This window comes from Juglans regia, chromosome 3 (assembly GCF_001411555.2).
Source record: "Juglans regia cultivar Chandler chromosome 3, Walnut 2.0, whole genome shotgun sequence".
In the NCBI taxonomy this organism is placed as follows: Eukaryota; Viridiplantae; Streptophyta; class Magnoliopsida; order Fagales; family Juglandaceae; genus Juglans; species Juglans regia.
In genome coordinates, this window is record NC_049903.1 from 23,197,827 (window position 1) to 23,221,264 (window position 23,438).

At 40.7% G+C, this 23,438-nt stretch overlaps 1 protein-coding gene across 1 annotated transcript; it reads left to right on the forward strand.

Annotated features, from left to right (window-relative positions):
• The first annotated feature begins 4,080 nt into the window (after positions 1–4,080).
• On the forward strand, positions 4,081–4,839 carry LOC118348012. Its single transcript, XM_035688737.1, has one exon. It carries the CDS (start codon positions 4,081–4,083, stop codon positions 4,837–4,839), a length of 759 nt encoding a protein of 252 aa, XP_035544630.1.
• The last annotated feature ends 18,599 nt before the right edge of the window (positions 4,840–23,438 follow it).

Below are 23,438 nucleotides of genomic sequence, written 5' to 3' on the forward strand. Positions count from 1 at the left end.
GGGACTATTTGGCTAAAACGAGTCTAGCAAAGTTCTTTCCCCCTGCCAAAACTGTGAAGATGCGAAATGATATCACCACTTTTGTCCAATTTGATATGGAGTCGCTTTATGAAGCTTGGGAGAGGTATAAAGAATTGCTTAGAAAGTGCCCACATGATGGACTTCCTATTTGGATTCAAGTGCAAACCTTCTACAATGGTTTGCAACCTACAACACGTAGAATGATTGATGCAGCCGCGGGAGGGACTTTGATGGAGAAATCACCAGAAGATGCATATGAGTTGGTGGAGGAGATGGCAACCAACAATTATCAATGGCCAGTGGATCGAGTGACAACAAAAAGAACTCAGGGAGTTCACGAAATTGATTCTTTCTCAGCTTTAGCTGCTCAAGTTGCAGCTTTATCTAAGAAATTAGACAATGTCAATGTGAGTTCCATTCAATCTACTAATGCAATTTGTGAATTTTGTGATATGGGGGTAGATTGTCAAGTGGGAAATCCATTCGCCAATAATAGTTTGGAGCATGTGAACTTTGTGTCGAATTACCAATGACAAACCAATCCTTATTCCAACACTTACAATCCAGGACGGAGAAGCCACCCAAATTTCTCATGGAGCAAATCCCAGAATGTTGTCAAGCCTCCACCGAGTTTTCAAAGTCAACAACAAGAATATGGAGGAGGTAATGGCACAATTTATGGCCAAGGTGGATGCTAAATTTCAAGAACATGACATTGCTTTAAAGAACAATGAGAACACCATGCAGAGCATTGAAAGGATGCACAGTCAATTGGCAACATTTATGTCTGAAAGGCCTCAAGGATTACTTCCAAGCACCACAGAAAACAACCTGAAAGAGCAAGTGAAGGCCATTACTTTAAGAAGTGGAAGGTAGCTTAATTTAGAAGAGAAAGAGAAAAATTCTGGAAAAGAGGAGATGACTGTGAGAGCCGCATTGCCAACCCCTGTTCCGAGCCCAACAATGAAAAACTCGATTAATCCTCCTGAGTCTTCTTCTCTTACTTCTCATTATGTTCCTCCTATACATTTTCCTCAAAGACTTCAGAAAAATAAGCTAGATAAACAATTTTCCAAGTTCCTTGATGTTTCTAAAAAGTTACATATTAAATTTCCTTTTGCAGATGCCTTGGAACAAATGCCTAGCTGTGTCAAGTTCATCGAGGAGATTCTATCAAGCAAGAGGAAATTAGGAGAGTATGAGACCGTGATGTTGATCGAAAAGTGCACTGCCATTTTGTAAAATAAGTTGCCACCAAAGCTTGAAGATCCAGGGGATTTTACTATTCCTTGTACTATTGGAAACTCTTATTTCGAAAAAGCTTTGTGTGATTTAGGTGCTAGCATAAATTTGATGCCCTTTTCTATTTTCAAGCAATTGGGGATAGGAGAGGTCAAGGCCATTACCGTTTTACTTCAATTGGCAGATCGATCCATTAAATGACCAAGAGGTATAGTAGAGGATGTTCTTGTTAAAGTTGACAAGTTTATTTTCTCTGCAGATTTTATTGTTTTAGATATGGAGGAAGATAGAGAAACCCCACTTATTCTTGGTCGACCGTTCTTAGCCACGGGAAGAACTATCATAGATGTGCAACAAGGAAAACTAATATTACGGGTGCAAGATGAACAATTTATATTCAATGAGTTTGAAGCAATGAAATATCTGTCAACAACTGATACATGCTTCAACATAGATGTGATTGATGAACTTGTGGTAGAAATGTTTGAAGAGAGTTATCCTAAGGAACCACTTGAGGCATGTCTTGTTCAATCCGGCTCTTCCAATTCTGAGAATTCCAAGATAAGCAATTGTGCACACTATTTGGAAACATCTCCACCTTACTTGCCTAAAGGGAAGTCAGAAAACATAACATTGGGCGAAAGCAATACTCCACAAAAGCCATCCATTATTGATGCCCCTTCTTTAGAACTCAAACCTCTTCCTTCTCATCTTAAAATGCTTATTTATATGATTTTTCTTTACTCGTAATAATTTCTTCATCTTTGACAGGTCTTGAAGAAGAGAAGTTATTTTGAGTTTTGAGAGCTCACAAGCAAGCTTTAGGATGGACTATAGCTGACGTTAAGGGAATGAGCCCTTCACTTTGCATGCACAAGATTTTAATGGAAGACAATTAAAAGCCTACGGTGTAGCCACAAAGGAAACTTAAATCCGAACTTAGAAGAAGTTGTAAAAAAGGAAGTTCTCAAATTGTTGGATGCCAGAATTATTTACCCTATTTCAGATAGCTCATAGGTAAGTCCGGTGCAAGTAGTGCCCAAGAAGGGAAGAGTGACGGTGGTAGATAATGAAAATAATGGACTCAGCCCAACAAGAATGGTCACGGGTTGGAGAGTGTGCATAGACTATCGCAAGCTCAATGATGCCAAACGAAAAGATCAATTTCCATTTCCTATCATTGATCAAACGTTGGAACGGCTTGCCGGTCATGCTTATTATTGTTTCCTTGATGGATACTCGGGATACAATTAAATCCAAATTTCACCAGAAGATCAAGAAAATGCCACTTTCACTTGCCGTATGGAACATTTGCCTACCGGAGGACGCCCTTTGGTTTGTGCAATGCTCCAACGACATTTCAACAATGCATGATGGCCATTTTTTCGGATATGGTGGAAAAGTTTATTGAAATTTTATGGATGATTTTTCTGTCTTTGGTTCTTCATTTGATAATTGATTAAATAATTTATCTTTAGTTCTACAAAGATGTGAAGAAACTAACCTTGTTCTTAACTGGGAAAAATGTCATTTTATGGTGCAGGAAGGAGTTGTAGTTGGGCATAAAGTTTCTTCCAAGTGCATTGAGGTAGATCGAGCCAAAGTAAAGGTCATCGAAAAATTACCTCCACCTAGCATGGTCAAGGGCGTGAGAAGTTTCTTGGGACATGCGGGGTTTTATTGTCGTTTTATTCAAGATTTTTCTAAGATTGTTAAACCCCTTTGTTCTCTTTTGGTCAAAGATACTCCATTTAACTTTTCCAATGATTGTTTGTAGGCATTTGCACTTTTGAAGAAGAAGTTAAGTTCAGCCCCAATAATATGTGCACCGGATTGGGCACTTCCATTTGAATCGATGTGTGATGCAAGTGATTACGCAATAGGAGCCGTGCTTGGACAAAGGAAGAACAAGGTTCTCCATGTTATCTATTATGCAAGTCGTACCTTGATGGATGCCCAATTAAATTATGCTACTATGGAAAAAGAATTGTTAGTCGTGGTCTTTGCTTTTGATAAATTTAGATCATATTTAATTGGGTCAAAAGTAATTGTTTACACTGATCATTCTGCTCTTAAATATTTATTAGCTAAAAAGGAAGCTAAACCAAGGTTACGTAGGTGGATTTTACTCCTACAAGAATTTGATTTGTAGATCAAAGATAGAAAGGGAACCGAGAATCAAGTAGCCGATCATCTCTCTATACTTGAGCACACAACAGAAGAGGCAGCCCCACTTTCTCCAATAAATGAGGTATTCTTGGATGAACAACTCTTTGTTGTATCTCTAACACAAGTTCCTTGGTATGTAGATTATGTAAACTACTTGGTAAGCAATGTGATCAATCCAGAGTTTACATACCAACAAAGGAAGAAATTCTTTTCAGAGGTCAAGCACTACTATTGGGAGAAACCTTTCCTCTACAAGCATTGTAGTGATCAAGTGATTAGGAGATGTGTACCCGAGGAAGAGATAGAGTTGATCCTAAGACATTGCCATTCATTAGAGGTTGGTGGGCACCATGGAGTGAACAAAACAGTAGCTAAAGTGCTCCAATCAGGTTTTTATTGGCCCACCATTTTTAAAGATACTTATGCTTTTGTTTCTTCTTGTGATAAATGTCAAAGAAGTGGTAATATTTCCTGAAAAAAAAATTAAATGTCATTAAATAATATACTTGTTGTTGAGCTATTTGATATTTGGGGCATAAATTTCATGGGGCCATTCCCTCCTTTTTCTAATCAATACATTTTAGTAGCTGTGGATTTTCTAAATGGGTAGAGGCCGTGGCCTTTCCTACAAATGATTCTAAAGTTGTGATGAATTTTTTGAGAAAGCAGATATTCATTTGGCTTGGAACTCCAAGAGTAATAATTAGTGATGGGGGAAAACATTTTTGCAACCGGCAATTTGAGGCACTCTTGAGAAAATATGGTGTTACACACAAGGTTGCCACTCCATACCATCCTCAGACTAGTGGACAAGTAGAAATTTCTAACCTAGAGTTGAAACGAATATTGGGGAAAATTGTGAGCAACTCAAGGAAAAATTGGTCCAAAAAGTTAGACGATGCACTATGGGCATACCGGTCATCCTTCAAAACTCCAATTGGTATGTCCCCCTATCGTCTAGTTTACGGGAAGGCATGTCACTTATCGGTGGAGTTGGAACATAGAGCTTATTGGGCTATCAAGACTCTTAATTTTGACATAGAGGCAGCAGGTGAGAAGAGGATATTAAAACTCAACAAGATGGATGAGTTTCGGCACGCATCCTATGAGAATGCTCTCATATATAAGGAGAGAACTAAGAGATGGCATGATAGACACACTCTCAAGAGAAACTTTGAAGTTGGCCAAAGAGTTCTACTTCATAATTCCAGACTTCGCCTCTTCCCCGAAACATTACGATCCCGATGGTCTAGACCATTCACGGTAACAGGAGTTTTCCCGTATGGTGCCGTTGAGGTTTCTAACGACTCAAAACACACATTCAAAGTTAATGGTCAACATTTAAAGCCCTACTTCAGGGGAGATTTCAACAAGCAAAAAGTATCCATTGATTTGATTGATCAGTGATTCAAAGAAGGAAACATCAAGCTAAAGACTATAACCAAGCGTTTTTTGGGAGGCAACCCAAATTACTTTCCATTATTTTATTTCTTTTTTGTTTTTGTTTTTTTTTCTTTCTGATTATTCCACTTTTATTTTGTTTTTCATGCTCTCACTTTGCAAATTGTTATTTTTCTTCTAAAAAAAATAAAAACAGGGCAGCTCTGTGTCCCTTGCTAGAAGAGCCTTCCACAACACTCCTTTAAAACACACCAGACCTACCATTGCACTCAAGCAACATTTTCAGGAAAGTTTACTTTGATCCTTTCAATTTTGCATCTCTTTTGATTCTTCACATTGGGGACAATGTATTCTTTAAGTTTTGGGGTAGGTGTCATTTATTTTGGATTATCTATTTATTTTCACAAAAAAAATTGAAGAAATTTGAAAATCACAAAAATATTTTGTTTTCCTTTTGTTTTGCTTTTGGGTTGATGATCACAAGCCTATGATATTACCTCATTGAAATTGAGTTGGATTTTTGGAAAATGCTAAATTTGTCTTGTTTGTGCTTAATTCTTGTGTTAACTTGGGTTATTTGAATTCCTTTGAACACTTTTGCACAATACCATGATCAATAAGTTGTTTTGTTGGCTTAGTGCATACTTACGTGAATTAGATATTTTCTAAGATCTCACTAAACTCTAGAACCTATTTGATAATATCTCGAGGTGAAATCCTAGGCAGCACACCACTAGAGAAATGATCTAGGCCATCAAGAAAATTTGTTACTTGCTTCGTCATTGGAGAAGAGAAAAAGTTTATTAAAGAGTTAATAGAGCAAGAGCAAATTTTGTTATTCTTTAAAAAAATTAATACAAATAATACAACCCGTCAAATAGGATGATAATTGATTGATTGTATAGTTAGGATTTGGGATTTGATTGGTTAGGTGAGTTGGATGCCTTAGTGTTTTCTTCTTGGGTGAAATATTCTTCTTTTTAAGTGTTTGGTCAATTCTTCATTTGTTGATTTAATTTAATTTGTTGCTGTTTTTCAAATTCAGAATCCACCACTTTTCTTGATTTTCAAATAACTTAGAATTAGAACAATTTCAATAGTTAATAGGTAAATAGTCCTCGTGGGTTCGACATCATTATATTACTTGGTACGATTTCGTACACTTGTGAAATTTCACAACAATAAGTACATCGTCAACGGTGAACCAGTTGCTCATGAGCTTGGGTCTACCCTATACTGAGGAAGTGATGGTGGTTCCTTTGCCATCGATGTTCAAAGTTTCCGCTATAGAGATGTATGATGGAGGAAGGGACTCTCTGAGCACCAGAGACTTTCAGGACTCACATGATACTACATGGCTTCCTTGGGGAAATAGCTTGGGCATTCCCACTAACTTTGAAGGGGGTCAGCACGTGTATGGTTTGGGTCACTAGCACCTAACTCAGTGGACAGCTTCAACGAGCTAGTCAGACTGTTCCTAACCCAATTCATGTCCAGTCAGAGGAGGCAGTGTCTGGCTTCGTACCTCCTCACTATCAAACAAACGGAGGATGAAAGCATGAAGTCCTTCTTGGCCAAGTTCAACAGAGAGCGCATGACTACCGACGACCAAGACTAGAAGATAACCTCGGTGGCGCTCCTGGGAGGGGTGGTAGGACCCCGTGTTTTGTGGTCCATGGCCAAGCCATGTAATACCCTGCTCCTTCTTCTTACGTACGCTTCTCCTTTCTGTCGTACGTTTCGTCTTTATGACGTAAGCAAATCCCAAAGGCAGAGATTATGTGATCATCAGCCCTTCTCATTAGCGACTGCGAGTCACGTTATGCGTGTCGAACCATGATGACATGTCTCGAAAGATATCGTGTGACTTCTAGGCCACGCCCAATGTTTTAAATATGCTGAAAATATTTATAAGGAGTATTTTCATTGTTATTGAATTAAGATTTGATCTTAAATATGACAATCATAATATTCTTGAAGAGCTCCAAAAATATTATAATTTTTGGAAATTATTTTAATATTATTATTAAAATGATTTCAATTATTTAAGATATTATGAGATTTAAATTATGTTGAGAACTTTTATTAATTAAATGGTTTAATCCTTCTAAATATTTTAAGTGAGACTTCATCATTTTATTAATGATGAAGAATATTATTTTATAAACTAAATAATATTCTACCTTAATTCCTCTAAGCGCTTTTAATTAAGTTAACGTTTACTCATTTTCAAATCAGTATTTGAGATCCATCGTTAGATCGTTACGTGGATCCCTAGATGAAGGGATTGGGATAAATACCTAGACCCCCTCACTTTTCCCTCAGCTCCCTCTCTCTCCTCCCTCTCCCCAGCGTACAACGTACACATTCCACCCCACGCCCGAACGGCTCCAAGCCTCAGCCCGGCGCCGCCGTGCGTCACCAACTCTCACCGCCGGCACCATCGGCTGCACCTCCCTCCGGCGAGCTCAACCATGCCAGCCTCTCTCTCCCACGCTCCCTCTCTCTCTCCGCTGGCCATGTACAGCTCAAATGGGCTTGGTGCGCGTAGCGCCGTCGTGCGCCGTCCTCCGGCGCCACCACTCCCACAACAGCTTCCTATACCACCGGCCAACCTCCTCCAGCAAGTAGCCGAAATGGGTCTTTGACCCATTTCCCCACCATGTGCTGCCGTACGCGGCCACCCACGACCACCATGCGACGCCATGGACCTCCTCTCCCCTTCCCCTTCCTCCTCCACGTGACCCGAGGCCAGAAGCTCTCCCTCCACCTCATGACTTCTCCTTCTCTCCACGCATGGGTTGCACACTGTGCACCGCCACCCACGACAGTTGACCACCACCTCCAGCCTCCTCAGGCCGCCACCAAGCCAAGCCAACCACCCACGACCCCGATCTGCCACCCACGAAAGCACACTCTCCCTCACTCTCTCACTGGTTTTCCTCCCCCTTACACGGCCACTCCTCCCTCCTTTGCCAAGAGCTACCATGGCACCACCCCAGTGCCACCACAAGCTCCACCAGCAACCCCTCAGCCCAATCTTAGGTCCAAACCACTACTTTATGTGGTGGGTAACCACTGCACGTGATGGACAGTCACTGCGCGTGATTGACCGCCACTGCACACAGCTAGATCCGCCGTGTTATGCTCCTTGCCATCATCACGAGCCATTCCAAGACTACACCTAGCTATCCAAATGCCTAAACAGTTAACGTACGTGGGTTAGCCGCCACGTACGACTCTTCCGACATCATCGACTATGACGATCAATGAGCAACGCACGGGTTATCCCGTCGATGGTATAACCCTCTATCTCTCGTTAATTATGTTAGATATTGATTAGTTATGTTAGGTTGTGGACTGTGCTGTTGGTATTGTGATGTGGTGTTGTGTGATGAAATGTTGGGCATATATGAGTTGGATGGAGATGTATTCTGCCATGTTGTGTGCTGTGAAGTGTTTGGTGTAATTGGAAAGTACGCTATGTAGTGTTATGGATTGTGTTGTAATGGTGGCGTGGTATATGTGGAATGGGAACAGTACAAGCTGAGTGTACTCTGTGTGTGTGGCGTAGTGTGAGATAAGGAGAGTATATGTAAAATATACCCTCTTGACGTAGTGTGGAACGAGATAAGTACAAGTGGAGTGTACTTTGTGGCATAGTGCGTGTGAATGGAGTACATGTGGAGTGTACTCCATGTGGTGGAATGATGCACCATATGGCGGGTACGCCATAATGGTGATGTGGCATGTTGTATATGTGGGGAGTACATGTGGAATGTACTCTATGTGGTGGAGTGATACACCATATGGCGGGGATGCCATAATGGTGATGTGTCGTAGTGTGTATGAAGGGAGTATAGGATGAGTGTACTCCATGAGGTGCAGTGATACACCATGTGGCGGATATACCATAATGGTGGTGTAGCGTATGTAAAAGGAGTACATGTGGAGTATACTCCATGTGATGGAGTGATGCACCATATGGCGGGTATGCCATAGTGGTGATGTGGCATGTATGAAGGGAGTATACATGGAGTGTACCCCCTGAGGTGCAACGATATGCCGTGTGGCGTGTCGTAGAGATAAGGATGGTTATGTGATTGATGGGCGTGGAACGTGATGGATATTGTCGGGAATTGTGGAACAGTGTTCCGAAGTAGTTATGGCATAGCCTGTAGTTTGAGGTGGCAAATGTCACCGTGATGGACTTATGGCTAAGAGTATGCGTGAAGTAGCAGAACAAGTATAAGAGTGCCCAGCAGAAGCATGACTGAGAAATGTCACGAGGTGACATGACTACTAACAGTCATGCTTGTGATGGGCAAAGTAGTGGAACAAGTGTAAGAGTACGCAACGGAAGCATGACTGGGCAACGTCACGAAGTGACGTGATTATTGGAAGTCATGCTTAGAATGGGTGAAATGTTAGAGTGTAGGAATGGCGTAACGGGATCGTGACGAAATGTCACGATGTGACTGGAGTACGGGAGGAACCGTACTCATGATGAGTTAAGAGTTGACGTAGCAGAATGTTTAGTAACACGACAAGGTCATGATGTAGCTTGGGAGCAATCTCGGGCTATGTGACGTGACATAAGGCGTAGCTGTGAATGGAGTCTTATCGTGTTAAGTGTTTGAATGAATTGTCAAAAGGGACGGGTAGCATGAAGAGTCATGCTAGCCGGGTTAAGAGAAGATTGGTATCGGAGTATGGCTCTTGTCCCTACGAGCAGGTGATCAACATGTTATATGTTGATCTTAAGTGATAAAGGGGTAAGGCGCATGTGTAACATGGTGAGACACATGTGTCGGACGGATTCATCATATGTAATGGGTAATCTATCATGAGTACAGTTACACAGTGCTTGAGCCTCCGAGTTGGCTTAGAGCCGTGTGGCTTGTATGGATGGGAATGAGAATTTAGTGTGGGTTAAGATGCATGAAGGTAGTGATGGGCGTATTATCTAGGATTGGGATGCGTGATTCCATCGGTCAGAATCATGCGTTGAAATGTGGTTGTAAGAAGAGTAAGATGAATGTCTTAGTGTCTTAATCCTAAGGTGAATAATGGGTTCACTTTAGTGGATGAGCACTCGAGACAAGACTTTGAGTTGGAAGATGTGGTGACCGTAAGTGGTCCCCGAAGGGTTTAACATAGTAAAGGGCACATAAGTGCATGGGATAGAAGGAGAGTGTTCCAAGTATAGTGTAGTTCTATTTGTAGTTCAAGTTGCTTATGCATTAGATAGAGAATGACGCTAAGGTATGTGTATGCATGTAGGTTGCCATCGGACAAGCACATGAATGGACTGAATGACAAGCAAGTAGCATGGAGTCCAAGTAAGTGTTACGTTCATACTCTTCTAGAGTCTTTATAAGATAAAAGAAAACGAAAAATGAAAGATTTTCCCTTTATGACGCTTTAAGAAAGAAAATGCTAAGTGTCCAAATGTATAAGTATGTAAGGCCCCTCCTTGGCAGCCCCTATTTACGCAACCAAAGTATTAATTGTACGCATGTGAATGGATGACTATACACTGTATCTATTGTATGTATTTTCTGAGAAAATCCATAAACTGATGAAGATGCATGAAGGGCATGACAACGGATGCTTAAGGATGCCACGGGGTGACGCTCGTGGACGCCATGATTGACGACGTTCAAGGTGACGCTTAAGGATGCCATGAAACCTGACGTTTAAGCCCATGTATGTTCTTAAATGAAGTTTTCCATGAACGAACTGTTAAAGAAAGGATAAGACTAAAATGAACTGAAAAATGAAAAAACCATTTTCGGGCTTACGCCCCAAACGATATTTTCTCACGAAAAGAAATGTTTTCTCATAAAAGAAAGGACTGTTAAATGAATGAAGGAAATGAATGAAAGCTCCAGCTCTTTCGAGCTGACATGAATGAATGAATGAAAGCAAGAAAGAAAGAAATAAAAGCATGAATGTATGAAGATACGTAACGGCCACATGAATGAATGAAAGGGTACCAATGAATGGGCAGATTGCAATACCGGGTAAGTAGTACTGGAAGTGCACCCAGTGCTGCCCCTATGAAAGGGATTCCCAACCCGTGGCCACGGGCGAAATCCGGGTCCAAAGGAAGACTGCTAACCCCAACACACGGGGCGTAATAGTGTGTACTGGCCTATGAAAGTGATAAGAACGAATGGATGTATGCATGTATGTACAAATGCACGAACGCACGAACTTTAAGAAATGAAGGCACTGATGGGAGACACATTTTAAAGAAAGGAAAGCCTTTTAAAAGGAAAACCCCGTCCAGTGAAGTTTTCAAAAGAACGCACGTATGCACGTAAACATGCACGAACTCTTGAAGAAATGAAGGCACTGACGGGAGAAATGTTTTACGAAAAGGATGCCCATGTTTAAAAGAGAAAAATCCCGTCCAGTGACGTTTTTAAACGAACGCACGTACGACACGTATGCATGCAAATAATAGTATGTACGAATGATGAATGCATGAATGAAAACCTATGTTGCTATATTTTAACTGTATGAAGTAATACTTACGAGTCTTCGACTCATTTTAGTTTTTTATGCATGTCCCTCCCCCACAGGAACTGCATGATCAGGACGGACAAGGCCCATGGGGAAGAGCACGGAAGTCTAGGCACGAGTTTTAAACGTACGAGAGGCCTTTTTATTATAAGATTTACGTTTTTTGTTGTAAACTTCTTTTATTGTCAAAGCACATTTTAAATTATAAACGTGGAGTCTCGCACCTTGGGTATGCAAGTGAAAAGTTTTAAATGGGACGGTAATTTCCATCGTCCCACCATAAGGACGGGCGTTACAAGCCACTAGCCATGTTAGCCATATGCCAACAGCCTTGCCAGCAATGTCAACCGTGCCCATGGCCCATGCCATGGGCCAGCCTAGCCCATGCATTGGCTCATGCATGACATGGGTCAACTTGAACATTGCCAACTATGTTATTGCTTATTGCTTATTGTTTATTTTAATTTAATTATTTATTTTCCAAGGGACCTATTAGGGGCTTCTAAATTGTAATCCTTATAAATAGGACTCTTAGTCTTTGCATTGGGATCTTTTGGCAAATTTCCTAGACGAGGATTATTTTGTTTAGGAGATCAATAATCAGTGCTAGGCACTTGGGCTTTTTGGGTGTAATTCATGAATCCCAAAGAGAGGCTCACACCTTGCAATTCGTGAATAGGTGTGATTCATTTATCTTGTTCTTGCAACTTGGTGCAATTTGTGAATCCAATTTGTTGTTATCCTTGTTTTTATCAAGTTATCAATTCATGAGGTTTATTTCCACTATTGTACAATCCGTGAATCATTAGTTGATTTGTTACCTTTTGTTCATTCAAGTTCTTAAGTATTTTAATTTGTTCTTGAGTGTTCATCATTTTTTTCTTGGTGTTCATTCTTTCATTGCTCATTTGATCCTTCCATACCCTCATTCTCAACCACTAAAGTGTTTGCCACTTTCCATAAATTCTTCCCATCATCCAACTTGCCCTAGCCGAAACACTTGCTTCCATATCCATAAAACCCTAGCCATAATTCCCACTTATCATTCTCGACCACTAGTGTTGCCTAACTTTCCATAAGTGAAACATTTCCATAATTGCCTTTCATACTTCACAAACCTTGACTTAACCTAAACCCTAATTGCCTCTCATCTTTCCATTCCTTCACTTACTATATTTAGCCACCATAAGTCTATCCTCCATCAAAACCTAGCCACCCACCTCAAGCCCTATAAGGTAACTCATTCCTTTTAAAAGTCTTGACTTACTCACATTCAAATTCAAATCCCATTACAAATCCCTTAATTTAAGGAATTGACAATCACATTCAATCCCTTAAATCACTCTTTCTAAAATCTCTCTAGTCAACTATTGACTTGCCATCCTAATTCAAATTTGAATTCCCCTCTTCCCTCAAGATTTCCTCCATCTTGCAAACCTTCCATATCAATTTCCAAATCTAGTCAACCTTCCAAAGACCAAGTCAACCCTAATCCTACCATACCCATTTCGGTAACCCTAGTTGCCTTACACCCAAAACCCTAATTTCCCACTCTTCCACCTCATTCCCAAACCCTAGTATCATCCTAAACTCTAACCCTAAGCCAACTCTTTCCAATCTCGAAATCAACCCTAGCCACCCCACAAAACCGTAGCTACACTTCACTATACCAACCCTAATTACCATCCAAGTGGCCCAAACATCAATGGCACCCTTCAAGCAGTCTACATTGCCTCAAACACTCATAATCATCACTTAGATCATCCAAAACCCTAACCTCACCTCACTCATCCAACCCTAGCCCATCATCTTGGCGCCACACTCAAGGACAAGTCCCAAGCCGCCCACATTGATTTGCCCTCCCTAAACACTTAGCCTACCCAAGTTCATCATTATCTTCATCATTCCATCACCCAAACACCAACCCTTTGTGGAAGGCCAAGCAAGTTGGCAAGGTCACTCGGTCATCTTCCTCACCAAAGCAAGCTCGTGGTCCTTAGTGTTAGGGACAAGAACAGAGTCCCTAATAAGGGGTCTAGCCTCGCTCTCAGTTCATGGCAAAACTAGCCAGATGGACTCATAGACGTTGCGAGAATTCATGGACAAGGTCGACAACTTCATCAAGGTGGAAGGCACTCTCTAGGTATTGACAGAGCTGCCATGGAAGGAAATGGAGAGCAAGAAGAGGAAGGAGAAGGCCACAACCAAGGCCAAGCCACATGAGAAAGGGGAAAAGGACTCCAAGGAGAAGCAGCGAGAGGAAGTCTCGGCAAAGGGACTCAGACCACAGTACGACTAGCCCAAATTCATCATTCAAAAGGAGGATGATCAGGGAGCAATGTGCCGCTACTGCACGTACCATCAGTCCACCTCACACAACAGCGAAGATTATTTTTCCCCTAGGGGAAAGAAGGAATATGTGGAACAGAAGAGGCACCAGAAGACAAGAGCAAGAGCCAAGGGGAAGATCGAGGGAAAGGAGCCGAGACCAAGGTGACTGACACAGACGAACGAACAGCCCTCAACAATAGGGGGCCACCGCCAGGTTGCCCCCATTCGCCACCAAGGCAACAGCCCCCCTAGGGGAGATTTGAACCATAGCTGGAGGGTTCGCGAGAGGGGCATCATCTCATCGGGAAGGAAAGCACATGTTAGGCGAGCCCGATACTACGAGGTATACTCAACTGAGTATCATCTTGCCAAACAACAAATGGGTGGCCCCACTCCGGTAATCTCGTTCATGGAGGCTAATGAAGAAGGGGTTATGTACCCCCACGACAATTCTGTATTCTGATTAAGTTCGAATCTGATGTTCTATTCGATTTCCGTTACGGCCCAGCTACGGATGATAATAGTGGCATACAGCCCAACCATGGGTTATAATAGTAGATACGACCTAACCATGGGTTATAATAATGGATACGACCTAACCACGGGTGATAATAGTATATATGGCCCAACCACAGGTTATAATAGTGGATACGACCCAACCACGGATTATAATAGTGGATATGGCCTTCCAAGGATTAGAATTGTGGTTTATAACCCTACCACAGGGATTAAATATGCTATCTATCCCGATGTGATACTCTGATATGATGAAGATGAGGTCTAAGATTTTGATATGCCAAATGATTTTTGAATAAGAATGTTTTTCTGAAATTTTTGCTCTGGATATTTTTGATAACATACTTTGATTTTGCATTCTGAAAGCAAATGTTTCTGATACTGTATTATGAAAATAAATGTTTTTTTATGCATTCTAAATTCTGAAAATGCTCATGTTTACATACTATTATATGTTCTCTACTTACTGAATTGTTGATAACTCACCCTTTATCTCCATAATATATTTCAGATAATTTTGATGTCTCAGCTGGAAGTCAAGAGTAGGAAGTGCTAACAAGGTTTGATGATCATAAAGGAATAAGTGCCAGAGGATACAAGTTTTTATTGGAGAGTCTTATTTAGTAAGTTAATGAGTGTATGTTATTTAGTATTTGGAGTCATGGATATTTTTGAATCCTTGTGAATTTATTAAATTATTACACTGAAATACTTTTTTGGTGTTCTGGTGGAGGAATATATATACTAGGTTTGAATAAATGGATTTGTATTTTGATGGAGAATTTGGAGTATATAAATATGTTATGAGATCATTTTTTATATACGGATTTCCAGTTCTGCCCTTTTTCTCTCTAAGTAAGAATTAGTGTTGTTGTTGCCGTTTGCTTCTCTTGCATGAGCCTCCACGGCTGGCTGCATGGCAGCCACCGAAGGTGCTGGACGGTGAAGTGTAATTTCAGTTTTCACGTGAGGAGATCACCAAGTCAGCGGAACCCTTTCGTTACTCGGTGATTTTGAAGTTTCTGAAGCAGCGTCCGTCGCTAGATGCCATGCGATTGTTTATACATAATCGTTGGGGACTTTCTTCCACTCCGCTTGTTTCCTCAATGAGACGGCCCAAGAACGTTTTTGTACGAATGAATAGCAAGGCAGATTCCATGAAGGTATTGTCAAGGGATGTATGCGAGATCAATGGTGTTTTTTATCAGGCGTTTAGATGGACGCCAGAATTCACAGAGGATGATGAACCTTCTCGGGTACCAGTATGGATCTCTCTTCCGGGACTCCCTCCTAACTTTTATACTGAAGCTTTTTTGAGTATCCTTATGGCTCCTATCGGCACTTTCATCCGTCGGGATAATCCGACACGTTGTGCCACATGAACGGATGGGGCGAGGCTGTGTGTTGAGGTTGATGCTGCCAAAGAACCTCTATCTCATTTTTGGATTGGAGCTCCTGGTCTGCCATCTAGTAGGAAACAAGAAATTTTTTTGAAACACTTCCTGCATACTGCTGTAAGTGCTGAATGCAAGGCCACACAACTTACAGACCTGTCAAGTTGATCATCCTAAGTTGGGGAAGGCACGGGTAGGAAAGAAAGGGCAGAAAGATTCAGATGGGAAGGGGGGATAATAATGTGAGTCCTGAGCCGGTACCGAATGCAATTGCGAGTCTGAGTGCAATTGTGGTTTTGAGTGATACTGTGGTTACGAGTGTAGTTGTGTGTCCAACGACAACTTTGGTTCCATGTGATACTGTAGCCCCTAGTCCAATTGGGGATGTTTTTGTTATTGACCTAGAGGGGGATACTTCAAAGAAATATGGAGAAATGGCGCCTATCTTCACAATGGTGCAGGTAGCTGCTATTCTGATAGCTCCTACTTCTGATACGATTTTGGATACTGCTAGGACTTCGAGGCCTAGTGGGGCATATGTTGTTGCCTCACGAGATATTGACACTGCTATGTTTTAGGATACTGTTGTTTGTGCTTCAGTTGAGAGGGAGGATATGACTGTTGACCCGCTTGTAGTCCAGGAGATTGAGGTGGATACCGTGGCACTAGAAGATGGACCAGATGAGGAGCAAACATTTGTGGACGACACTGTTTTTGAACCAGAACTAGATTTACACCCAGAAGTTTTCCCTCAAGATAAGGATTACTTGACAGAATCTGAGATCAAGGAAGGTAAAAGAAAATATAAGAAAAAGAGTTTTGTTAAATTGTGAAGTTCTTATCGGGTTCTTGCTTGTTTCTCTAATCCCTTTCAATGATTGATCTCATTCTTGAATGGAATATTAGGGGAGTTGGGACCTCGAAAGATAGATTAAAAAAGTTGATTCGTAAGTTGAGACCGAAAATTGTTGCTTTGTTGGAACCTTTTCAAAATCTTGATGTTGCTAGGAGATTGGGTCGTGTTTTGAAATTCGATAAGTTTATTTCAAATGTGGTTGATGGGGGTAAAATTTTGATTTTTTGAGATAGTATCTTGGAGGTGAGTTTGGTTCGTATGGGGGGGGTGGAGGGGAGACAATATATCTCTCTCAAGGTGGGCGAAGGTGCTGATAAATTTTTGCTCGTGGTCATTTACGCAAAATGTACCATGGTTGAGCAGCGCATTTTGTGGGATGCTCTTCGTATACTGAATATGGGCTCTGATCAGTGTATTTTTGCTGGTGATTTTAATATTATCTGGAATGATTCAGAGAGACAAAGAGGTTGGACCTCTTACAGCTATGGAAGATTTTAACAACTGGATTCAATAGCGAGGTTTGCTTAAAATGGCATCAAAGGGGAGTGTTTTTTCTTGGTGTAATGGGAATATATGGCCTTGCTCGTTCTTGGGCATGGTTGGACTGTGTTCTGATGGATGTCAATTTTCTTTCTGTATTTCCTAATGCTATTTGTTCTTATCTTCCACGTTCTACTTCGGATCATGCACCTATGTTTATTGAGTTCAAGCAGGATCCTTTCTCTTATGGTCCAACCCCTTTTCGTTTCCATCAAATGTGGGTGAACACCATAAATTTTTGGATTGTGTTCGGCAAGTTTGGTCATCTAGAGAGGGTGGTTCAGCCATTCAAAATTTGGTTATGAAGTTAAAACATACTAAGGTTGCCTTGCAGGATTGGAATAAAAGGGTCTTCGGTCATACTTTGGGTTGGATTTCTGATCTTGAAAAGCAAGTTGAGGAGCTTGAACTCCAATCTCAATCAAACTTGGATGACAATTTAGATAGAGAGTTGCAGGTGGCAAATGCGGACTTGGCTACTTGGCGGCGTCAGGAAGAAATTCGTCTAAATCAAATGGCAAAGCTAAAGTGGGCAGTGGCTGGTGATTCGAACTCCAACTTTTTTCATGCCTGCCTAGCCATGAAACAGCATAAGCAGGTACTAAATATGTGTTCAAATGATGTGATGTTTGAGTCTCTAGAGAGCATTCACAAGGTGCAGTTGATTATTTTTCTTCTTTTCTCCAAGGTGAGCCTCCGGTTGAGCAACCTAACTTTGATGGTCTTATTGATCTAATTATTTCTGTGGAGGAAAATGCCTTCCTTGTTAGTGCTCCCTCATTGGAGGAAGTATTTGTTGTTTTGTCCTCTATTCCGATTAACAGTGCTCTTGGCCCTGATGGCTTTGGCTCCGGTTTTTATAAGAGTTGCTAGGAGGTGGTTAAAAGTGATTTGTGGAAGGCAATGTTGGAATTCTTCACATCTAAGTCTCTTCCCAAGTTTTTTACAGCTTCTTATTTAGTGCTGATTCCAAAGGTGGACTTTCCAACAGGTTTTGACAAGTTTCGTCCCATCAGTCTTTGCTCAGTTTTTTATGAACTTTGTTCCAAGATTATTGTGAATCGATTAACTAGCCTTTTGTATCGACTGGTCTTGTTGGAGCAAGGAGCCTTTATTCCAGGTAGAAGTATCTTTGAAAATATAAGCCTCACGTAGGAAATGGTTCATTCTATTAATAAGAAGAATCATGGCGGCAACATTATGCTAAAAGTTGATATGGCTACAGCATATGACCACGTGGATTGGAACTTTCTGATAAAGGTCATGTCTAGCCCTAGTATTCGGTTATGATGAATGGAACAATCAAATATTTTTTCCCAGGTGGTTGTGGCTTCGGCAAGGTGATCCCTTATCCCCTTACATATTTATTATCCAACAGGAGATTCTTTCCTGGATGATTCACAGGAGTGTGGCTGAGAATAGATTCGACATTTCCATCAGGCCCAAGATACACCTATTATTTCTTATTTAATGTATGCTAATGATGTGGTTATTTTCTTTAATGGGAGCCAGAGATCGGTTCAGGTGCTTCTAAGTATTCTGGGCCAATATGAGAGATGGTCGGGACAAGCTATTAATAAACAAAAATCTGCTTTGTGTTGCTCGAGTAAAATCTCCACTACTCGTAAAAGGCATATTTTTCGTAGCATTGGCTTCGTGGAGGGGCACTTCCCATTCCAATATCTCGGATTGCCCATTATTCTTGGTCGTCTGAAGCAAGTACATCTTGAAGGCATGGTGAATAAAGTGAGGCATAAACTCAAGTGGCTAGAAAATGCGACTTCTGTCTTCTGGAGGGAAACTGGTTTTGTTATGTCATGTTATTTCGAGTATGGCCCTTCATATATTTGCTGTTTTACAGGTCCCTTAAGCTGTAATTCATAAGATCCATCAGCTAATGATCTCATTCTTTTGGGGTGAGTCAAATGGAAAAGATAAGAAGAAATGGGTTGCTTGGAAGCACATTTGTATGATGATTAATGGTCTTAGTCAATATTCAAAACTTAATTTGGGTACTTAGAATATGATTTAGGCTTTAGGACACCAATGATATGATTTATTGGGCTTTTGGTCTTAAATGGTGAAATAAACCCAAACATGGCTTTGGGCCTTGTGGGCTTTAAAAAGGCCAAGTGTGTGGGTTCATAGCTAATGGGCTCTTGGGCATGAATGAGAAGGGCCTCATTTTCGGATGTTTAGGGTTGAAAAGAAACCTCAAGATCTACTAAAATGGTCTTAAAAGGGTTTGACTTGACCTAATTGAGCCATAGGTCCATTCTACACCAAGTTTGGCTCAAAGGCCTTATGCCTTCTTTAAGCTTGGGTCAAGGCTAGTTACCAAGTCTTGAATTCCCTATGGGCTTGGTTCAAGGCTTCTTGGGCTTGGCCCATGAGTTCTCTAAGGTCCTAAAAGTCTCACCAAAATCACTAATGTGTTTGCTTCTCTAATCTTTAGTTTAATGGTACTTAGTGCCAAAATTAAGGCTAACCTCACTATCAACCTTAATGTAAGTAATAACTCAAAAATTAAAATCCTAATCTAAAGTGTTTAATGGTTAATTAAGCAGGGTGTTATATTTGACAAGTGGCAATTCTTCTAGGGTAGGCGTGCAAGACATCTCTTGGCTTTCTTACACTTCTCTCTCCCCCTTGGTCCATTATTATGACTAGAGTCATAGTGCAACACATGTATGACACATGACACTAGTGACTTGTTTGGGTCATGAGCTTAGGGCCATTGGGCTTGGGTTTTTCCATAGGGCCGAAATTTATACAAGGCATTCTAGGGTTCATCCTTACTTGGGCTCAAGTTGTTCAATCAAAGATCCTAAAGCCTTTCATTTAACTAAGAAAAAACACTAAGCCGCTTTTTTTTATTTTTTATTTAAGAGCCGGTAGCCACATGTACACTAGTGATCCCGTCCCAAGTTAATTAATAAACCTTCACTTGTGGCGGAGAAATATCGTAGTTACAAGCCAGGCATCTGGGAGATAAAAAATAAGACCAGAAAAATCCTCCCAAATGCAAACCATCAAAATCAAAACAGAGAAATACAAACCAACAAACCCAAAACAAGAAAAACCAGTGTAAACACCTTCATTTACGAAGGTAAGGAATACCCATCCTCTCAACACGTACAATCCCTTTAAGACACCGTGGTAAACCAAGATGCCCTTCATAAATATGACTCTTTCCCATTTCTCATTCTCTAGCTAGAAAATCAGCCACACCGTTACCTTCCCTATATCGATGGACCACCACATAATTCACTCCCTCAAGCTCCACCTTTACATCATCCCAATAGTCCCAAAGATACCATAAGGAACATCTTCCTTTCCGGAACCATTCTACCACCACACTCGAATCACTCTCAATAATAACATTATAAAAATAAAATTGTTTACAAAGCCGAATGCCTTCCAAAACAGCCTTTAGTTTGGCCCCGTTGTTCGTTCCAATTCCAAAGTGAGTTGAAAACGCTACTTTAACCATGCTGTTATTATCCCGGATAATTCCACCACCACCCAAGTTACCCAGATTTTCACAAAAGCTCCCATCACAATTAAGTTTTACCCAATCTGCAGGGGGTCTAGACCAAGATACAATTTTTATAGGTTTCTCCCCACTACCTGGATGCTCAACCTGAAATTCTTCTAGGATTTTAATGTCCTAGGTGGATAATTTCTGGATAGAGCTTAGATTACCAGCCAATGACTTTACCCAATACCAAACATCTCCCCAAACTTTTGCTGCATTTTCCTGCACGCCTTCCATTCTAGCCTTACACCTCCTTCTCCATAAACACTAAGTAATTACACAAGGGATTAAACCAACTAACATACCTTTGATGGAGGATTTTTTTCCATAATAAAACCATATACTAACTCTAGTCTTCCAAGGCCAATGTTTCATAAATGGCATTCCCATCACAGCACTTGCCCGAGACCAAACAGTCGAGGCCATATCTCCTGAAGATAAAACATGATCCGTTGTTTCGGTTGCTTTCCTTGTGCAACAATCACATGATGAAGCCAGATAAATATCTTTACTTTGCACTCTGTCATCCACGGCTAAACAATTATACCAAACTTTCCACATACAAATAGAGATTCTTTTCGGCAACACACTATGCCAAAACCATTCATAATACAAAGCGTTCGGACCTTTGGTTCTCACCACCTCCCACGCCGATCCGGTAGTAAAACTATCGTCAGTATTAGGTTTCCACACGAAAATATCTCTTCCATTTTTACTAGCCACCACATTATTTAAAATCTCCTCTATTATTTCGGCACCAACTAATTCCATTAACTGATCAGTGTTCCATGAACCATTAAGCCAACAATCCTTAATACACAAATTTGAATTCAACACAGCCTCCATTCTTACTGATAGTGCGCCCGAAGCAAGCCATTTGTCAAACCAGAATGAAGCATTTCCACCTCTCACTAGTACCTTAACATTCTCCATTACTTCTGGAAGACATAACATAACTGACTTCCAAAAACGAGAGTCTATAGGCCTCTCAACATAGGCCGAAACATGTGTATTTTCTGAAGTATTTTGCTCGAAAAAACTCAGTCCATAAATTATTAGCAGTTAATAACCAATAAGCAAATTTTATATGAAGTGATTTTTGTATATCTTTGAGCTCTCTCAAGGCCATTCCCCCTTCTGATATAGGTTTACAAATTTTCCCCCAAGCTTTCCAATGAAACTTTGTTTTACCATTCGCCTCCCCTCATAGAAAATTAGACAAAAAAGTGTTAATAAGAGACACGATCACCAAGGGAATATTTATCACAGACATTAAGTGAATTGGTTTGCTTGATAAAACATGTCTCAGTAAAATTAATCTTCCTCCTTGCGAAAGAAGCTTACCTTTCTATCCTACTATTTTCTTCCTTATTTTTTCAATAAACGGTTCCACGATCCTAGTCGTCAATCTTCCTGATACCAAAGGTGCCCCCAAATATGTAACAGGAAATTTTCCTTCTTTAAAACCTAGAAGTCTCAACAAACCCCTTTAACGGGTTGACAAAATATGCTTTGACATAAACAGAGCCGATTTTTCTTTGCTAATAATTTGACCCAACCACTTCTCATAAGTCTCAAGAGTATGAACAAGGTTTTTCATAGATCTCTTGCCCCCATTTGCAAAAATAAGAGTATCATCTACATAGAGCAAAAGAGATACCAATGGGGCACCCACCGAATGATGAAATCTTCCAATATGCCCCAACTCAAATTTTGTTCTAAGTAACCTCGTCAGTACTTCCTCCATAATAATAAATAACAAAGGTGAAAGAGGGTCCCCTTGATGCAAACCCCGAGTAGATTGAAAATAACCAATGAAAGTCTCATTCATCATAACAGAAAACCACGGGGACTCCACACAATTATGAATTAATCTACAAAAACTATTAGATAAACCAAAGGCCCTAAAGACTTTCAAAAGGAAACCCCAGCTTACCTTGTCATAAGCCTTGGCCATGTCAAGTTTTACCATAACATTTCCACCAACACTTTTCTTATGTAAAGAATGCATCATTTCATGTGCAAACATGATATTTTCAAAAATACATCGCCCAAGAATGAATGCCCCTTGTTCATGAGAGATTAATTTCTCTACAATCACTGTTAGCCTTGAAACAATAATTTTAGAAAAAAACTTATATGCCACAGAACATAAACTAATCGGTCTAAATTTATCAAAACTTGAAGGATCAGGCACTTTCGAGATTAAAACAATGAAAGATGAAGAATAGAACCTGGTTAGGGGTGCACCCCTGAAAAATTCTCAAGTTGCCTCAATAACGTCATACTTAACCGCAAGGCATGTAGAACTCAGACCCAAACCCATCCAGACCCGGACTACTCTCCTTAGGAATTGAAAAAACCACTTGTTTTAGTTCTTCATCTGATGGCTCTGCGCAGAGAGTTACATTTTCTTCCTCACTAATAATTCCCTGGATCAAATCATAGAGGACACACTCCTCAACACCCGAGTTCAGAGAGGACATACTCTTCCATTAGCAAGCACCATCCGAGATATCTGCCCCTTTTTCCGCCTGTGATTAATAACCGAGTGGAAGAAACTCGTATTTTGATCCCCCTCCGTCATCCATCATTTTTTAGCAATCTGACCCAAGCGATTATTTTCCCTTTTTTTCCCACAGCTGGAGTTCAATTTTAGTAACAAGGAAATCAGTCTCAACTTCCTCGGAGAAGCCTACCTGTAATTGATTTTCCAGAAATTCCATTCGTTCCTAAAGAACTCTTAAATTGTCTTCCACCCTTCCGAAAACGTTTTTATTCCAAGCACGTAGAGCCACTTTGGTTCTTTTAAGTCTAATAGCAAGTTAGAGAAGACCCGAGGTGGAGTCTTGCTTATTCCATGCATCTTTAACACATGACAAGAAAAACTCGTGCAAAC